Source organism: Pan paniscus, chromosome 15 (genome assembly GCF_029289425.2).
Source record: "Pan paniscus chromosome 15, NHGRI_mPanPan1-v2.0_pri, whole genome shotgun sequence".
NCBI lineage: Eukaryota > Metazoa > Chordata > Mammalia > Primates > Hominidae > Pan > Pan paniscus.
The window spans coordinates 81,995,814-82,011,504 of record NC_073264.2 but is presented as its reverse complement, the minus strand read 5'-3'; the positions used below and the strand labels follow the sequence as shown (position 1 = coordinate 82,011,504).

Here is a 15,691-nt window from a genome sequence, read left to right as displayed (position 1 = left end):
AGCTAATTTTTGCTAGTATTTGGAGGTTTGAGTTGAGGCATTTTGCTTCCTTTTCTTAGAAAGCGCTTTAGAAAAGAGGTGGGGTAAGTGTAACACAGCTATAGGGGAAAAAAAGAAAACTCAGAAATATAAGGTATTTCCTATGCATTAATCCCTTACCTTTGCCTTAGCCTGGCTAAGAATGGATTTTGGCTTCTAATTGCTTTGGATTAATATGCTTAGATAAGAAGAGGGTAATTTCTGGTGGCGAAGCCATGCATTGATTTGAAAACCAGAGGACCTATCCTTTTTAAACTCATTTAAAGTAACATAATGGGCTGGGCATGGTGGCTCATGCCTGTAATCCTAGCACTTTGGGAGGCTGAGGTGGGAGGATCACTTGAGCCAGGAGTTTGAGACCAGCCCAGGCAACATACTTAGACTCTGTCTATACACAAATTAGGAAAGAAAAAAATTTAGCTGGGCATAGTGGTGTAGAATTCCTTGAGCCCAGGAAGCTGAGGCTGCAGTGAGCCATGATCATGCCACTTCGCTCCAGCCTGGGTGGCAGAGCAAGACCCTTTCTCATCAATAAGTAAGTAAGTAAAGTAAGTAAAATGTAAGTAGGTAAAGTAAGATAACAATGGAATTTTGTAGTATGAATTCTTGTGCTTTCCCAACAATGAGACACATTAATAAGTATATATTTTTGAAAGAAATACCTTGATTAATCTCCCAGGTGAAATCTAGAATATTTAGATAAGAACCATTTGTTTTGAGATTAAAATTAAATTTGTTGTTTTTCTTCTCCTCAAGTTCTGAGGTAAAAGAATAGTCAAAATCACATTGATCTTAATGATTTTCTTCTCTTGTACACAGTCTACTAGATTTGCTCTTTCAGAATTCCTTTTCTATAAAGAGGGTGTGAATTGGTTGAGGGGCACAAATTGAAAATTATGATTCTGAGAATTTATGGTTTTGTTGCTGACTTACTAGGGAATCTTGAATACGGATTTACATTATGTGCTTCGGATTTTACACAAGTAAATTGCAGTTGGATTTGAGTTTCTCTCAGTGGTGTTAAGATTTACTTAATATGTATGAAGTACATTGATATTCAACTCAGCCATGATAAAAGTTTTACATTTTACAAACTGTTGACTTAGTTGATTGACATACTACTAAGATTGATTAGGAAAAAAAAGTATTTGGAATAATTAATTCAGTCCAGTTTCTTTCTCAAGGATACCAGTCGGAACCTGCGACAAGTGGACCAGATGCTTGGACGATACCGAGAATACAGTAATGGACAGGCGGGTGCGATAGAACATGTGAGAAACTACATTTGTTTGCATTTTCTCCTACCCACCTTTTTGGGAATGAAGTGTTTTGGGGAATGGGGCTGTGAGCTAAAGGAAATAACCATTGTGAAGTGCTTTAGATTTTAAACTAATTTATTATTTTATAGTTTAAATTTAGGTTAGCTTGTCAGATGGATTGCTAACTAGGTTATATAAATTAGATTCTATTGAATTTGAAGGCTTTACATCAGAGAGAGTAGAATTCAAGACATGAATTTAATGGAGACTTGGTAAACTTGGGCCATGGAGAGACCCCTCATGTAGAGTTAAGAATTTTAAGGATGGTTTATTTTAAAGTAATATGTGTTTATTGTTAAAACAAAAAATGAAAAAATCCTCTCTCAAAGCCCCTTTTTAATTTTTTAAAATTTCTATTGCTGTAGTGGAACAAGTGGTTTTTTGGTTTCATGGATGAATTGTATAGTGATGAAGTCTGGGATTTTAGTGCACCTGTCATCCAAATAGTGTACAATGTACCCAATAGATAGGTTTTCATCTTTTACCCCGCTCCCAACCTCCTCCCTTCTGAGTCTCCACTGTCCATTATACCACTCTGTATACCTTTGCGTCCCTTCTGAGTCTCCAATGTCCATTATACCACTCTGTACACCTTTATGTACACATAGCTTAGCTCTCATTTATAAGCGAGAAGAAGTGGTATTTGGTTTTTCATTCCTTAGTTACTTCACTTAGGATAATGGCCTCCAATTCTATCCAACCTCCCTTTGAGCCCCACTCAAAAGAGGTAACAATTTTGAGAGCTTGTTTCCAAACATTTTCTATGTATTTACAAGCATATGTGCGATTTGCTTTAAAAATGGAATCATATTAAATATAATGTTATACAACGTTTTAAAATTTAATAATGTATATCACTTTCCATATAACTTTGTGTAGCACTACTTCATTGTTTTGAACAGTTATACCGTATTCCATAGTATGAATGTATCTAGGTTTTCTTTTTATTATAAACATTATAGCAGTGACCATTATTGTACACACACATACATATGTTTTTGTAATCCTGTAGGATTGCTGGAAGTAGAATTGCAGGGTTAAAGGATATATGCACTTAAAAATTTGCTGGATATTTCAAAATTGCCCTTTCAAGGATGTTCCAGTTTATACTTACTTTACATGGGGATGTAAGAAAGAAATGTACTCCAGAGTTCTGGAATAAAGTTAATAATGTATTTTTAATTAATGTCTTACTAATTCTATCTTCTACTTTTCTTTCCTTTGGAATTGGTTACTCCTATCCTGTAAACTCTTGGAAAACCAATTAAATTTATTCCTTCATGTTTCTAATGAGGGGTATATATACAGTGTGATGAAAACACTAAAATCACATTGTATGTGTACCTATCGTTGGAAACATGAAGGAATAATGACTGTTTTATACATATCTGTGTTGTATTGAATTGTCACATAACTCCCAAGTTGTAATTGACGGCTTGTTATTATTATTATTTTTTTTACAAGTAAAGGTATAGATGTCATTAATCACTTGTAATTGCAAGCTAATGGGCGCAGGGAAACATATCTTCTCTCATAAGGGTTTCTACTATTTTTATTTAGAAAATGAGTTTGGACATACTTGTATTTACAGGATTTTTATGATTTATGATGTACTTGACCAATGGAGCTCTATAGACTTTGTTATATTTGGGCAGTTCATGAAATGTTTCAGATTCATTACCTTATTAATAATGGGAATTGAGTCTTTGCTTTTTAATTTATTAGTGAAAAATTGAAAACATTATTATTAACCATTAGTAGAGTATAGTCCTACTTTGTAAAGTTGAATATTAGATCCCTACTTAGGGTAGCAAATTTCCTTTGAATTGGGCAGTTGAGAAATTAAATTATGTATACCCAATTTGAGGTATGATATATTCCATAGCAGTAAATACTGTAATGTTAAGAAAGCAATTTTCAATGAGGGATCCATTGTTATCAAGTCTCTGTGGTAAGCCTAGAGTTGAATAATGCTAAACTTTCTGAGGGAGTAGTTTTTTTTTTTTTTTGAGATGGAGTCTCGCTCTGTCACCAGATTGGAATGCAGTGGCGCGATCTCAGCTCACTGCAACCTCCGCCTCCCAGGTTTAAGCGATTCTCCTGCCTCAGCCTCCCAAGTAGCTGGGACAACAGGCGCATGCCACTACGCCCAGTTAATTTTTCTATTTTTAGTAGAGATGGGGTTTCACCATGTTGGTCGGGATGGTCTCGATCTCCTGACCTTGTGATCCGCCTGCCTTGGCCTCCCAAAGTGCTGGGATTACAGGCACGAGCCACCGTGCCCTGCCCGGGAGTGGTTTTATAAATGGGAAGTAAATAAATTCAACAGATATTTCCATCTGAGTTGTAAATACATTTTTAGGGAATGACAAACTCTTTAAAATAGCTTCTCCAGATTAAAGCATTCTATTTCATCATTCTATTTATTTTTTACTTTTATTGTCATTGCCTTTAATCATAATGATAAAAAGTATCATTTACTGAACAACTAAATCTACCTCAGGCATCGTTCTAATTATTTTACATAGATCATCTTATTTCATCCACAAAATAAAACATGTAAGAAAGTTAGAAAGTTATCTGATGGGGTGTGAAAGATGCAGAAAAGAGTGGGGGCAGAAGTAAAAGTAGTACAACTGAAGAAAGCAAATGAAGCTTTTCTTTGGTCCTTCTGAATCACATATTTCTATTTTTAAAATTTTATTTGTTTACTTATTTTGAGACAGAGTCTTACTGTGTTATCCAGGCTGGAGTGCAGTGGTACAATCACAGCTCACTGTAGCCTTGAACTACTGGGCTAAAGCAATTCTCCTACCTCAGCCTCCTGAGTAGCTGAGACTATAGTTGTGTACCACCACACCTGGCTACTTTTTATTTTTTACTTTTTTAGTAGGGATGGGATCTTACCATGTTGGCCAGGCTGGTCTTGAACTCCGGGGCCCAAGTGATCCTTCTGCCTTGGCCTCCCAAAGTGCTGGGATTATAGGCGTGAGCTACCATACCCGGCCTGAATTATAATGTTTTAAATGATCACTTCTGTTATTTGCATTACCCATTGTTGCCCAGATGATCTCCTTTCATAGATTTAGGTTGGAGTGTAGTCAATCCTTTTGCGTTTTATATGCATTCTTCTTCAGTTCATTAACCTTGAGTTACATTTTGTGTCTAATCAGAGTTTTTCCAAATAGAGACATCAAAAGGCTTTCAGAGATCTCTGTGAGAATTTTAAAATTTAGTTATTTTATTTTCATGGTAATCTAAAAGCATCTACAGTTATTTTTCAGTTTATTTATATATCAGTTTCCAAAATAATTGGTTTCCTACATCTTCTTGTGGTGACCAATGACTTTTTTTTACCCCTTGAGTATCATTATTAACTTACAATTATATGCATATTTAAAGTGTTTTAGTCCATTGCAGTTAATGTTTTTATTTATGCTCCAATTGTTTTATCTTTGGCTAGAGGGAGCCTACTACATGCTTAAGTCAGAAAAAGCATGTCTTGATGATTTGGATAAACTACCTGTGTTAGTCCATTCTTGCATTGCTATAAAGAACTACCTGAGACTGGGTAATTTATAAAGAAAAGAGGTTTAATTGGCTCACCGTTCCACAGGCTGTACAGGAAGCATGATGTTGGTATCTGCTCAGCTTCTAGGAGGACTCAGGAGACATACAATCATGGCGGAAGGCAAAGGGGAAGCACACACATCACATGGCTGGAGTAGGAGCATGGGAAGGAGCGGGGAGGTGCTACACACTTTTAAACAACCAGATCTCATGATAACTCACTCACTATACAGTACCAAGCGGGGATGGTGCTAGACCATTCATAAGAACTCTGCCCCCATGATCCAGTGACCTCTCACCAGGCTCCACTTCCAACACTGGGAATTATAATTGAACATGAGAATTCGGTGAGGACACAGATCCAGATCATAGTCATTCATTTCCAGTGCCCAAATTTTATTTGCATTTATACTGGTGCACAGTAGTTTCCATTGTTTCAGTCTAATATCAAAAGAACAGAGGTAAAAGAATAGACCTAATCTTTAAATCATGCATTTATATCAAGTGAGGTATTAATATACATTATATTATGTTCTATGATGTCCATTTTACAGTATTTCATATAGGGGAAAGTGGGGGAAAATAGGATCATCATTTGGTATCTGGTGAGGTAGTCCTACTAGACTCAAAAGAATTTATAACATTGTAGTTAGTACCACAGTCTTTGGTAAGATTGATTAGTTTTAGGAAAATAACATCATCCATCATAGAAAATGTTAGATTTTTATTAATATTATTTTGTTTTTATTTAATTTTGTTTGGTTTGGCGTTACACCTAGTAAGATGTTATAATCCAAGAGTTTAAAACAATTTTTATGACTTCGTACTTTATCTCTTTATTTTTTGGTTTTTGTGTTTTAGGAGTTATCAAATTGGCTCCATACATCACTAAATTTTGTGCAGTGTCTGTTGTGTTGTGTTTTGACTACTTAAAGTGTAGATTTTAATTCTATTACATTTTTAGTTTTATGTTTTAGGTGCAAAAATTGTTTTTGCCATAATGCTTGGAAGAGTAATTTAAAATCGCCTTTATTTCATTCATCTCCCTTTATATAACGTAATTTTATTTTTTGGACCTTAAAAATCATCCTATTGATTGATCTTCAATGGCTTCGGATATATCTTTTTAAAGTTTTAAAATGGGGTTGATAGATTAGATTTTGGGGAAGTGTTTCACTTCTCTTGTTCTTTAATGTTCTTCTGTATGTCCCATGGTAACTTTTTCTTTTGGTGGCAGGGAGTTTGCGTGTGTGTGTGTGTGTGTGTGTGTGTGAAAATTCACTTTATTTCTGAGCTTTTAGTTACAGCTTAGGATTTGTTAGCAAATAAGCCTACATAAAAAGGATGCTGGCAAGATCTGCTTTTGGCATTGGTAGGTAAGATTATTTCAGATCAACTCTTCTACTGAGAACAACTAGAAACATGAAAAAAAGTAAAAAATAATATTATGAATCCATCAAAGAACTACTAAGGCAGTGAGGAATTATGTAGTCAGAATCTGGCAAAAAACTTAAGTCCAGAAGGGTAAGTCTTATATTTGGGACTTTCTTCCTCCTTCAAGATGACAGCTGATTCCTAAAGAGGTGGATTAAAAGCAGAGAGGCTAGGATCAGAGTTATCAATTAACTTAAGAGGCTAGGAAGACCAAAGCTGGAGTTCAGGAACCCTTTAGCTTTAATGGAGACCCCAAAGGGTGATAGTATAGGCAAAGTGGTGAATTGGAAATGAGAAGTGATAAACTGAAAATAGACCAGCCTTCACGGTGACGGAAGCCAGTCCTTGAACCACTTCAGTTCCTAACTGGGTTAAGGTAATTTGAGATTGCTAGTGACCCTAACCTGACTTTCTATTAGAAGCAGAACCAGATTTTTCTGAAGAAAGATGTCATCCTCTAGAACTTTAAATTATTTCTACAACTTCTCATATAAAATGTCTATCACATGATAAAGAATACACAGGCATAAGAGAATATAAAAGGTGTCTGAAAACCAAGGGAAGAAGCAGACAATAGAAACATATATGGGACTATAAGGTAACCATGAATAACATGTTCAAGAAATTAAAAGAATAGATTAAGAGTTTTGGAAAATAATTGAAAACTAAAAGGAACCAAATGAAAATTTCAGAAACTGAAAAATAAATAAATAACCAACTGACCTTTAATGAATAGAGTGAACAACAGCTTGTGTATAGTTGAAAGAGAATTCATGAATTGAAAGATAAACCAGCATAAGATATCCAAAAAGAATGGAAGAATGAAAGATTGAAAAAATATAGAAAAGAAGACATAACAGCATTTGGTAAAAAGGTATAACTAAAATGCAGTTGCATTTCCAGAAGGAGAGGGGAGAGAGAATGAGGCAAAAACAATGTTTGAAAAGATGATGCCTGAGAATTTACAACATATGAAATTTATTAAGCTACGGATTTTGTGATCTCTGTGGGTCGGAAATGGGATAAATACAAATAAAACTGTACATAGTGATACATAATAAAATCACTGACAAAAGTAAAGAGAAAATCTTAAAAATAGCCAGAGCTAAAAAGGCAGATTACCTTCAAAAAGAAGCAGTAGTAAGAAATGATAGCTGACTCTGCTTTCAAAAGGATACTGAAATTGAGTTTAGCTTGAAAGATGGAAATAATAAACACAGCAAAAGTTAAGAGAGTTAATTTAAGTTTTATTTCTGACGCTAATTTTTATGATCTAAAGTCACTGTAGTGACTTCTAGTCTGTTTCTCATGTTACAGTTTGAATTTGAGCTTTTTAGCTTTAATATTGTTTAGTTTTATTCTGATAATTTTGTCATAGATTACTGATATACTACTTTGTGATCACTACATAAGACCTCTGGTCTACTTATATGTTATTTTACTTATGTGTAAATTACTCTCAAGGTAAACCTTGGTTTTCCTGGGCCTCGTATGTTTTGTGGATTGATGCTGAGGTTTTATTTATTTATTTATTTTTTGAAACAGAGTCTCACTCTGCCGCCCAGGCTGGAGTGCAGTGGTACGATCTCAGCTGACTGCAACCTCTGCCTCCCAGGTTCAAGCAGTTCTCCTGCCTCAGCCTCCCGAGTAGTTGGGATTACAGGCACCAGCCATCACGCCCGGCTAATTTTTTGTATTTTGGGAGAGATGAGGTTTCACCATGTTTGCCAGGCCGGTCTTGAACTCCTGACCTAGTGATCCAGCCGCCTCAGCCTCCCAAACTGCAGGGATTACAGGCGCGAGCAACCACACCCGGCCGATGCTGCGTCTTATAGCTGGCTGGCGAATACTCAAGGCAGGATGGTATTGTACATATCCCAGTTTAGGTAAGGAAGAGACAGAGGGATGTGGAAACCCCTCTTTTTTTTTCTTTCAGAAATGAGAGGGACAAAAGAAGCAGCTTCCTGAAATTCTAACTCTACTTCTTTTAATACAGATTGTTTCAATTAGAGCAGCCAAATCCAAATAGCCAGACTGAAAAAGGGTTTGCTTCATTTGTGACTCACATTCTGTTTCATCTGTTCTTTTCCTTCGGTTGAGGCTCCTTTCTTTCTGCTCATTTCCCCAAGTAAAGCGACTTGTTCTCCCCGTAAATGGTGTTCTACCTTTTAACGCTGGCTGAATTTAGGAAACCTTGTCTTCTCAACTAATCGTTTTGTTTTGACATTCTACTTAAAGAGTTATAGATGACTTGTTCCATGGATCCATGCATTATGTTTAAAATTATTACTTTCTATTCATCCTTGAATAAGATATCTAGACCCGAAGTTTCCCAGCAATTCAGGGTGTATGGATTTTCTTCAGCTTTAATTTTTTTTCGCTTGGGTCTTAGTCGAATCCTTTCTCAGGCCTGTAGTTGTGTACAGCTCTGGACATTATTCTCAGTATTTAGCATGTTTTTATTTAATGTAACTCTTTAAGTCTAAAGATATGTTTTTATATGTCCCCTGTTGGCTGACTCCTTAATAAACTGAATAAAGCATTTGGACAACTGTAGTTCTTAGTGTGTACTGGCAGTCTGATATCTGACCCAATCATTTTCTGGGATTTGAAGTCTTTGAATGACTGAAAGAGTTACTCTGATAAAGTTGGACAGTGTACATTGTTTCAGTAGCAGCTGTCACTGTGACAGCTGTTTAGTTTCCTATTTGTTGTAGACCTGGAGTTTCTGAAGGAATGTTTAGAAGGGAGGAAAGTTTTCTGTCTTCTTTCAGTTGTGTTGACCTTGTTAGGTTTCTTCGCATGAGTGGTGCACCAATTAGACATTTCAATTTGGTTTTGTAAGCCCTTACACAGTAGACATCTCTTCCACATCTGGCAATAAAAAATGGAATAGGTAGTGACAGATGCCTTTTAAAACCAGATTTTAGCATTGGTTCTTAAAATATTTGTATTTACTATTTTTATATTTTAAACATAAATTAGTTTAAAATTTTCTGATACATTTTTTTGGGGGGAACCCAGATATTTCAGAAATAGCTTTGAAAATCTGTGGTCTATTTGTATTTGGAAGTTGTTTAAGAAGAATAATGCTTCATTCATTATATTCTTTAAATTAGTTAAAAGAAAGCTTGGAACAATCAATCGACCAACTCCGGAGTCAACGTTTATTGAGAAACTCAGGAGGGAGAAGTATTTCTGTTACAAGTTTGAGTGCAAGTGACCTTGATGGTGGCACTGGGTCAGGTAAACACTTCAAATGTTCTGAAAAACATTAAAAATATTTTTGAAGTAGATATTGAATACACTTAATTTTTGGAGAAATATGACCCACACATAACTTCATGCAGATTGGATGATAGTACATGTAGTTGTCAAGGATTTTATAGTACATGCTTTGAAATATATTGAAGGGTCTTTGTTGTTATATTGTTTTTTTTTTTCTCAGACTCTGTAGACCACATTAGAGCTTTACCTGACAAAAACTTAGATTTAATTGTCTGCTGCCAAAGAATCAAAACAAATACATAAATTTGCTATGTGATACACTTTTTAGGTTAGGTATCTTGTCCTAGCGTAACAGATTTTCACATGTTTTATGAAATACCCTGTGATGCTTGTTAAGACCAGGTGAATTTTAGTCTTGGCATGCAGGTAGATATGAATGGCTAGCTTAAAGCTTATGACAGTTTATCTTAATTAATCTTACTTACACTTTTGTATAGCACTGAGATTCATGTTTGAATCGAAAAGCCTGCAGTGAAGGAAGGTGATTTAGATAATTGAACATTGGTACCTTACATTGTTAATATTACTGTTGATTATGGTAACAATGATTAAAAATTGGGCACTATTTTTTCATGTAGTTAGTTTTTATTTTTATATGCTGTTCAGATTGTAGACTATGTAGTTTGAAAAGTTGTTTTTTTTTAGTATTAAGTTATATTAAGGGGTCATATGAGTTTTTTATTTAGAAATTTATTATTTTTGTATGAGAAAATATGTTGCTTCTTTGGAAAGTATAACAAATTGAAACTTTTGAGTGTTCTATTTCTAGGTTATTTCTGTTGTTCATTTTATCTGCTTTAAGAGCATGATTAATGCTAATTTGGTGGAACTTTATGGCCATAGCAAGATACTTGGGAAATAGTCTGGGTTAGGGACATGAATATATGTATATCCATGTCTGCCATGTTTGTACTGAGTAAAATTTTAGATTGTCTCTTCTCATGCAGTATTTTAATACCTTCCCTTTTCTTTCACTTGTGAAGATATCCATCGTTTTCCACCTACCTCACCTCTCAAGGACTATGGGGATCCACAGGGTATTAAACGAATGAGATCAAGAACTGGTGTCCGGTTTGTTCAAGAGACTGATGATATGACTCAGGTACTTTGTACCATTCTGTAATTTGTGTGCAGTATTTCCTTATGCTTCTATTGTATATAAATGACTAATGCTTGAACTTTAAGGCTATATTTTAACCAAGAATTTGATCATTAGTAACTTTATACTGATCCCTTTTTTTGGAACCAAGTAAACGACTTTTACTTTTTATTATTGTTTTCTTGCTGAAAAATCATAGTTGTATACATTTATGGGGTATAATATGATGTTTTAATATACGTATGCAATGTGGCATGATCAAATCAAGTTAATTAACATCTATCACCTTGCTTATCATTTTTTATGGTGAGACATTTGAAATTTATTCTTTCAGTTATTTTGAAACATATAATACATTATTATTGACATTGGTCATCCTGATGTGCAATACATCTCAAAACCTATTCCTCCTGTCTGTCTGAAACTTTGGACTGTTTGATCAACAACTCCCCTTTCTCTCCCTCTTCACCCCCTCTCCCTGCCACCCTCTGGTAACCATTATTCTACTCTATCTTTCTATGAGTTAAACTTTATTAGAGTTCATACACAAGTGGGATCATATAGTGTTTGTCTTTCTGTGCCTGGCCTTTTTTACTTAACATAATGTCTTCAGATTCATCCATGTTTTTGCAAATGACAGGATTTCTCCCTTTTTAAAGGCTGAATAGTATTGCATTGTGTATATATACCACATTTTCTGTATCCATTCATTCACTGATAGACGCTTAGGTTGTTTGCCGATCTTGGCTGTTGTGAATAATGCTGCAATGAACATGAGAGTGCAGATATCCCTTTGACATACTGATTTCAGTAGCTTTGGGTATATATCCAGAAATGGGATTAATGAGTCATATAGTAGTCTTATTTTTAGTTTTTGAAGACCCTCCATACAGTTTTCCATAATGGTTGTACTAATTTACGTTCCCAGTAGGGTACAAGGGGTCCCTTTCCTTCATGTCATGTCCAACACTTATCTTTCATCTTTTTGATAAAAGCCATTTTAACAGGTGTGAGGTGATATCTCACTGTGGTTTTAACTTGGATTTTCCTAAAGTTTACTTTTGCTGAATATTTTTAAAAATGTACCTATTGACCATTGTATGTCTTCTTTTGAGAAATGTTTGTTCAGGTCCTTTGCCCATTTAAAAAATTTTTTTTTTTTCGCTATTGAGTTGTTTGAGTTCTTTATATATTTTGGATATTAACGCCTTGTCAGACATATGGTTTGCAGATATTTCTCCCATCCTGTGGATTGTCTCTTCACTTTATTAATTGTTTCTTTTGCTATGCAGAAGCTTTACATTTTGATGTGATCTCATTTGCCTGCTTTTTGCTTTTGTTGCTTGTGCTTTTGGGGTCATATCCAAGAAATCATTGCCTAAACCAAAGTCATGGAGCTTTTCGCCTATGTTTTCTTCTAGTGGTTTTACAGTTTCAAGTCTTATATTTAAGTGTTTCTCCATTTTGAGTTGACTTTTTTTGTGTTATAAGGGCCTAATTTCATTATTTAGCATGTATATGCAGTTTTGTCAACACAATTTATTGAGGACACTATCCTTTCCCCATTGTGTGTTCTTGGCATCTTCATAAAAAATCAGTTGACCGCAAATGTGTGGGTTTATTTCTGGGTTTTCTCCTCTGTTCGTAGGTTGATGCATCTGTTTTTTTCTAGTACCATGCTGTTTTGATTACAATTGCTTTATAATGTTTTGAAATTAGGGAGTATGCTGCCTCCAGCTTTGTTCTTTTTAGCTCAGGATTGTTTTGGCTATATGGGGTCTTTTGTCATTCTATATGAATGTAAGATTGTTAATATGGGATTTTTCAAATAAACTAGTTTATTTTCAATGTACAAATTATCTTTCCTTTGTTTTGAGTTTTGTTATGGAGGATTATATCTTGCAGAACATTTAAAAGTGAGCTTAATTGGACGTGTTTTGTTTCCTTTCTTGTTCAGCACATTTTTCTGTAAGCCCTGCTAAGTCAGCTACTTTCTATTTTACTAAGTTTGGTTTAGTATGAACAAGTTAATCTTTGTGTGATTGATCTACTGATTTTTCTACCATTAGTGTTTTTTTCTGATTGTTGAATCATTGATAGAGCCATTTTCTACTAAGTAAGAAATTCCATACTTTATTCACTAAAGATTTCTGAAGTATTAGTTGTGTGGAAATCTTTTTCTGCTTCTTTAAAGTTCTCTGCAGAGCTGTAATTTTTCCTTTTGTTGTCTTAAGTAGCTAAATTAAATAGAAAAGGGCTGGGGGAGTTCTGCACTTTGACCTCTTTGTTTTGGTAGTTTTAGGATTAGGTACTCAAAGTGTATCTTAAGATACTCATCTGTAGCTGTCACTTGTTACTGCATAATGAGACAACAAAATCAAATGCATTAGGAAACACCCTGTGGAAACTTTTCCTTGACTATGTTATTTTTTTGATAGTTGCACCTTGCTAGCATGGACTATGTGATGAAGCCCAGAACAGAGAACAATATCTTAACGTTATTCATTTACTCTTTCCTTCTGTTTATTTAATGTCTCTGTCATTGGGATGATGCTTACACTTGGAAACAGTGATGAGCAGAAACCTTGTCTTTTAATAAGTTTATATTCTAGAGGAAGAGCTAGGTATTAAATAAATACATAAATACAACCTTATTTATGAACTGAGATGCGTGCGATAGTGGAAAGATGCATAGGGCTACAGAATTGTATGGTAGAGGACATGCCCCAGTTAAGGAGGGCTTCCTGAAGAAAGGCTGACTGAGCTGAGATCTGAAAGTTGAGTAAGAGTCATTCTAGGTAGAACAAATGGCTTGGCAGGAGGGAAGATAGCCCCTATGAGCAATTTAAAGAAGGCCCACGAGGCTAAAGAAGTATGAAGGGCTGAGATTATGTAGAGCCGTGTAACAGGGCTGACAAAATTATTTTGAAAAGATCGCTCTGGCTGTAGTGTGGAAAATGGATTCAATGTGGGTGAACCAATTAGAAGGATGTTACTGTGTTCTGGATGTGAATTGATGGTCACTTGGATTAGGATAGGTGGAGTTGGAGAGAAGGAGGTAGAATTAAAAGCATTTTAGTGGATAAAGTGGAAAGGTCTTGAAAATTAGATAGCCATGTGGGGAAGGTAGGAATGAGTGAAAAGGAGGTGACAAGGATGCATCCCCGGATTCTGGTTTGCTAAACTGGAAAATCATGATGGCAAAACTTAAGTTTTTCATTCACTATACTACTTTACTCCTTTCTTTTTATGGTTCTTCCTCATTAAGTTCATTCTCATGGTTACCCTTAGCTCCACTTGACTGTGTACTTTCTTAATGCCCCCGTAAAGAATTTGTGGTTTGTTTACATATCTGGCTCTCATATCAGATTGTGAGCCACTTCTCAGTAGCTGGCACTAATAAATTGCTTGATGTGCATTTTGTTGAAATGAATCAATTTGTTGTTTCTGCAAGTCTGTTTAACGTGGTTTTATTATAAATCATACTATTTATATTCAGCATATATATTTACAGTTCAAGTTACAATAATGAGAATGAACACCATGTAACCCTCACCCAGGCCACTAAATAAAGCATTATCATACCCCCAAGCCTCTTTTATACTCCATCTTTTCCCAAGGGGTATCCACTGTCCTGACTTCATACGTATCCTGACACTGTTTCTGCTTTTAAAAAACAATTTTTTTACTTTTTTGATTTTTACTACCTACATCTTATTTACGGAATACTACTGTAATCTTTTGTAACTTGCTTATTTTACTTGATGTTATGTTTTTGACATTCAACTTTACTAATGCGTAGGTATCTATGATTGTTTCATTTTCACTGCTATATCATACTCCAGTGGAGGAATATACCACCATTTATTTATCTTGGTGTACATTTGGTTTCTCATGTTCTCATTATGAATAATGCTGCACCATACTTTCTTGTACATGGTTCCAAGTGTACATGAGGAAGAGTTTCTGTACAGCAGGAGTTGGCAAACTAAGGCATTATAGGCTGATAGAATAAAATTTTATTGTAATTCAGCCATGCTTATTTGTTTACAGTTACTTTTGCACTACAGGGGCAAGATTAACTGTGACAGAGACCATACAGCTTGTAATCCTGGAATAGTCGCTATTGGGCCCTTTACAGAAAAATTGGCAGACCGGTTTTCTCCTTCTTTCTCGCTCTCTCTTTTTTCTTTTTTTTTTTACTCTGATTAAGGAAGAAGCAGACCCCTTCTAGAGGGATAGAATTCTGGAGGAGTAGAATTGTACTGTAGAAAATGTGTTGGTAAATGTTATATACAGCTTTTAAAAATTGTTTTTCTTGGAAAATTTTTTTCTTTCAGAGTAGGTGTTTTCTTTCATAATAATATTACGGAATCTGGTTGTTATTGCAAGGAACAAGATCTTATTCTTACCTTTGGTGAATCTTCATGGAAGAATTCAACAGAATTCTAAATGGATAACTGTGTTTTGCCTTTGCTAGCTTCATGGTTTTCATCAGTCTCTTCGAGATCTCAGCAGTGAACAAATTCGCCTTGGAGATGATTTCAACAGGGAGCTTTCCAGAAGGAGCCGGTAAAAGCAGCCTATGGTTTTTATGAGAGGGGTAAATTATGAGGAGAATAAATTAGCTTCTGTAATTGACATATTTATCTAGATTTTTAAAAAATGTTGTGTTTGTATACAGTATCTTAAAATTTATTAACAGAACAGTTTACCGCCCTTTGAATTTAGAATATATCATGACTCAATGTTAGACAAATTAATTTCCTTTTTCTAAAAACACTTTAACTTAATACAATGGAATGCTGATATTATGGAGGGATACATTGTGAGACTTTTGCAAAGAGGTAGATTTGCAAATACATTGGAGAGAGAGACACAAAGACTGACTCGCTGGCTGACTGACTTTTGGCATTGCACACACCAAAAAAGAAGTGTAACA

At 35.0% G+C, this 15,691-nt stretch overlaps 1 protein-coding gene across 4 annotated transcripts in view; it reads left to right on the top strand.

Annotated features, from left to right (window-relative positions):
• The window catches only part of CEP128 (centrosomal protein 128), a 447,679-nt gene that overhangs the window by 26,390 nt on the left and 405,598 nt on the right, over positions 1-15,691 (top strand). For all 4 annotated transcript variants that reach the window (XM_057299772.2, XM_063596092.1, XM_034937939.3 and 1 more), the window contains 4 exons: positions 1,224-1,310; positions 9,482-9,608; positions 10,634-10,752; positions 15,230-15,321. In XM_057299772.2, the coding sequence (XP_057155755.1) occupies positions 1,224-1,310; positions 9,482-9,608; positions 10,634-10,752; positions 15,230-15,321 (425 nt within the window). The remainder of the gene's footprint in view (positions 1-1,223; positions 1,311-9,481; positions 9,609-10,633; positions 10,753-15,229; positions 15,322-15,691) is intronic.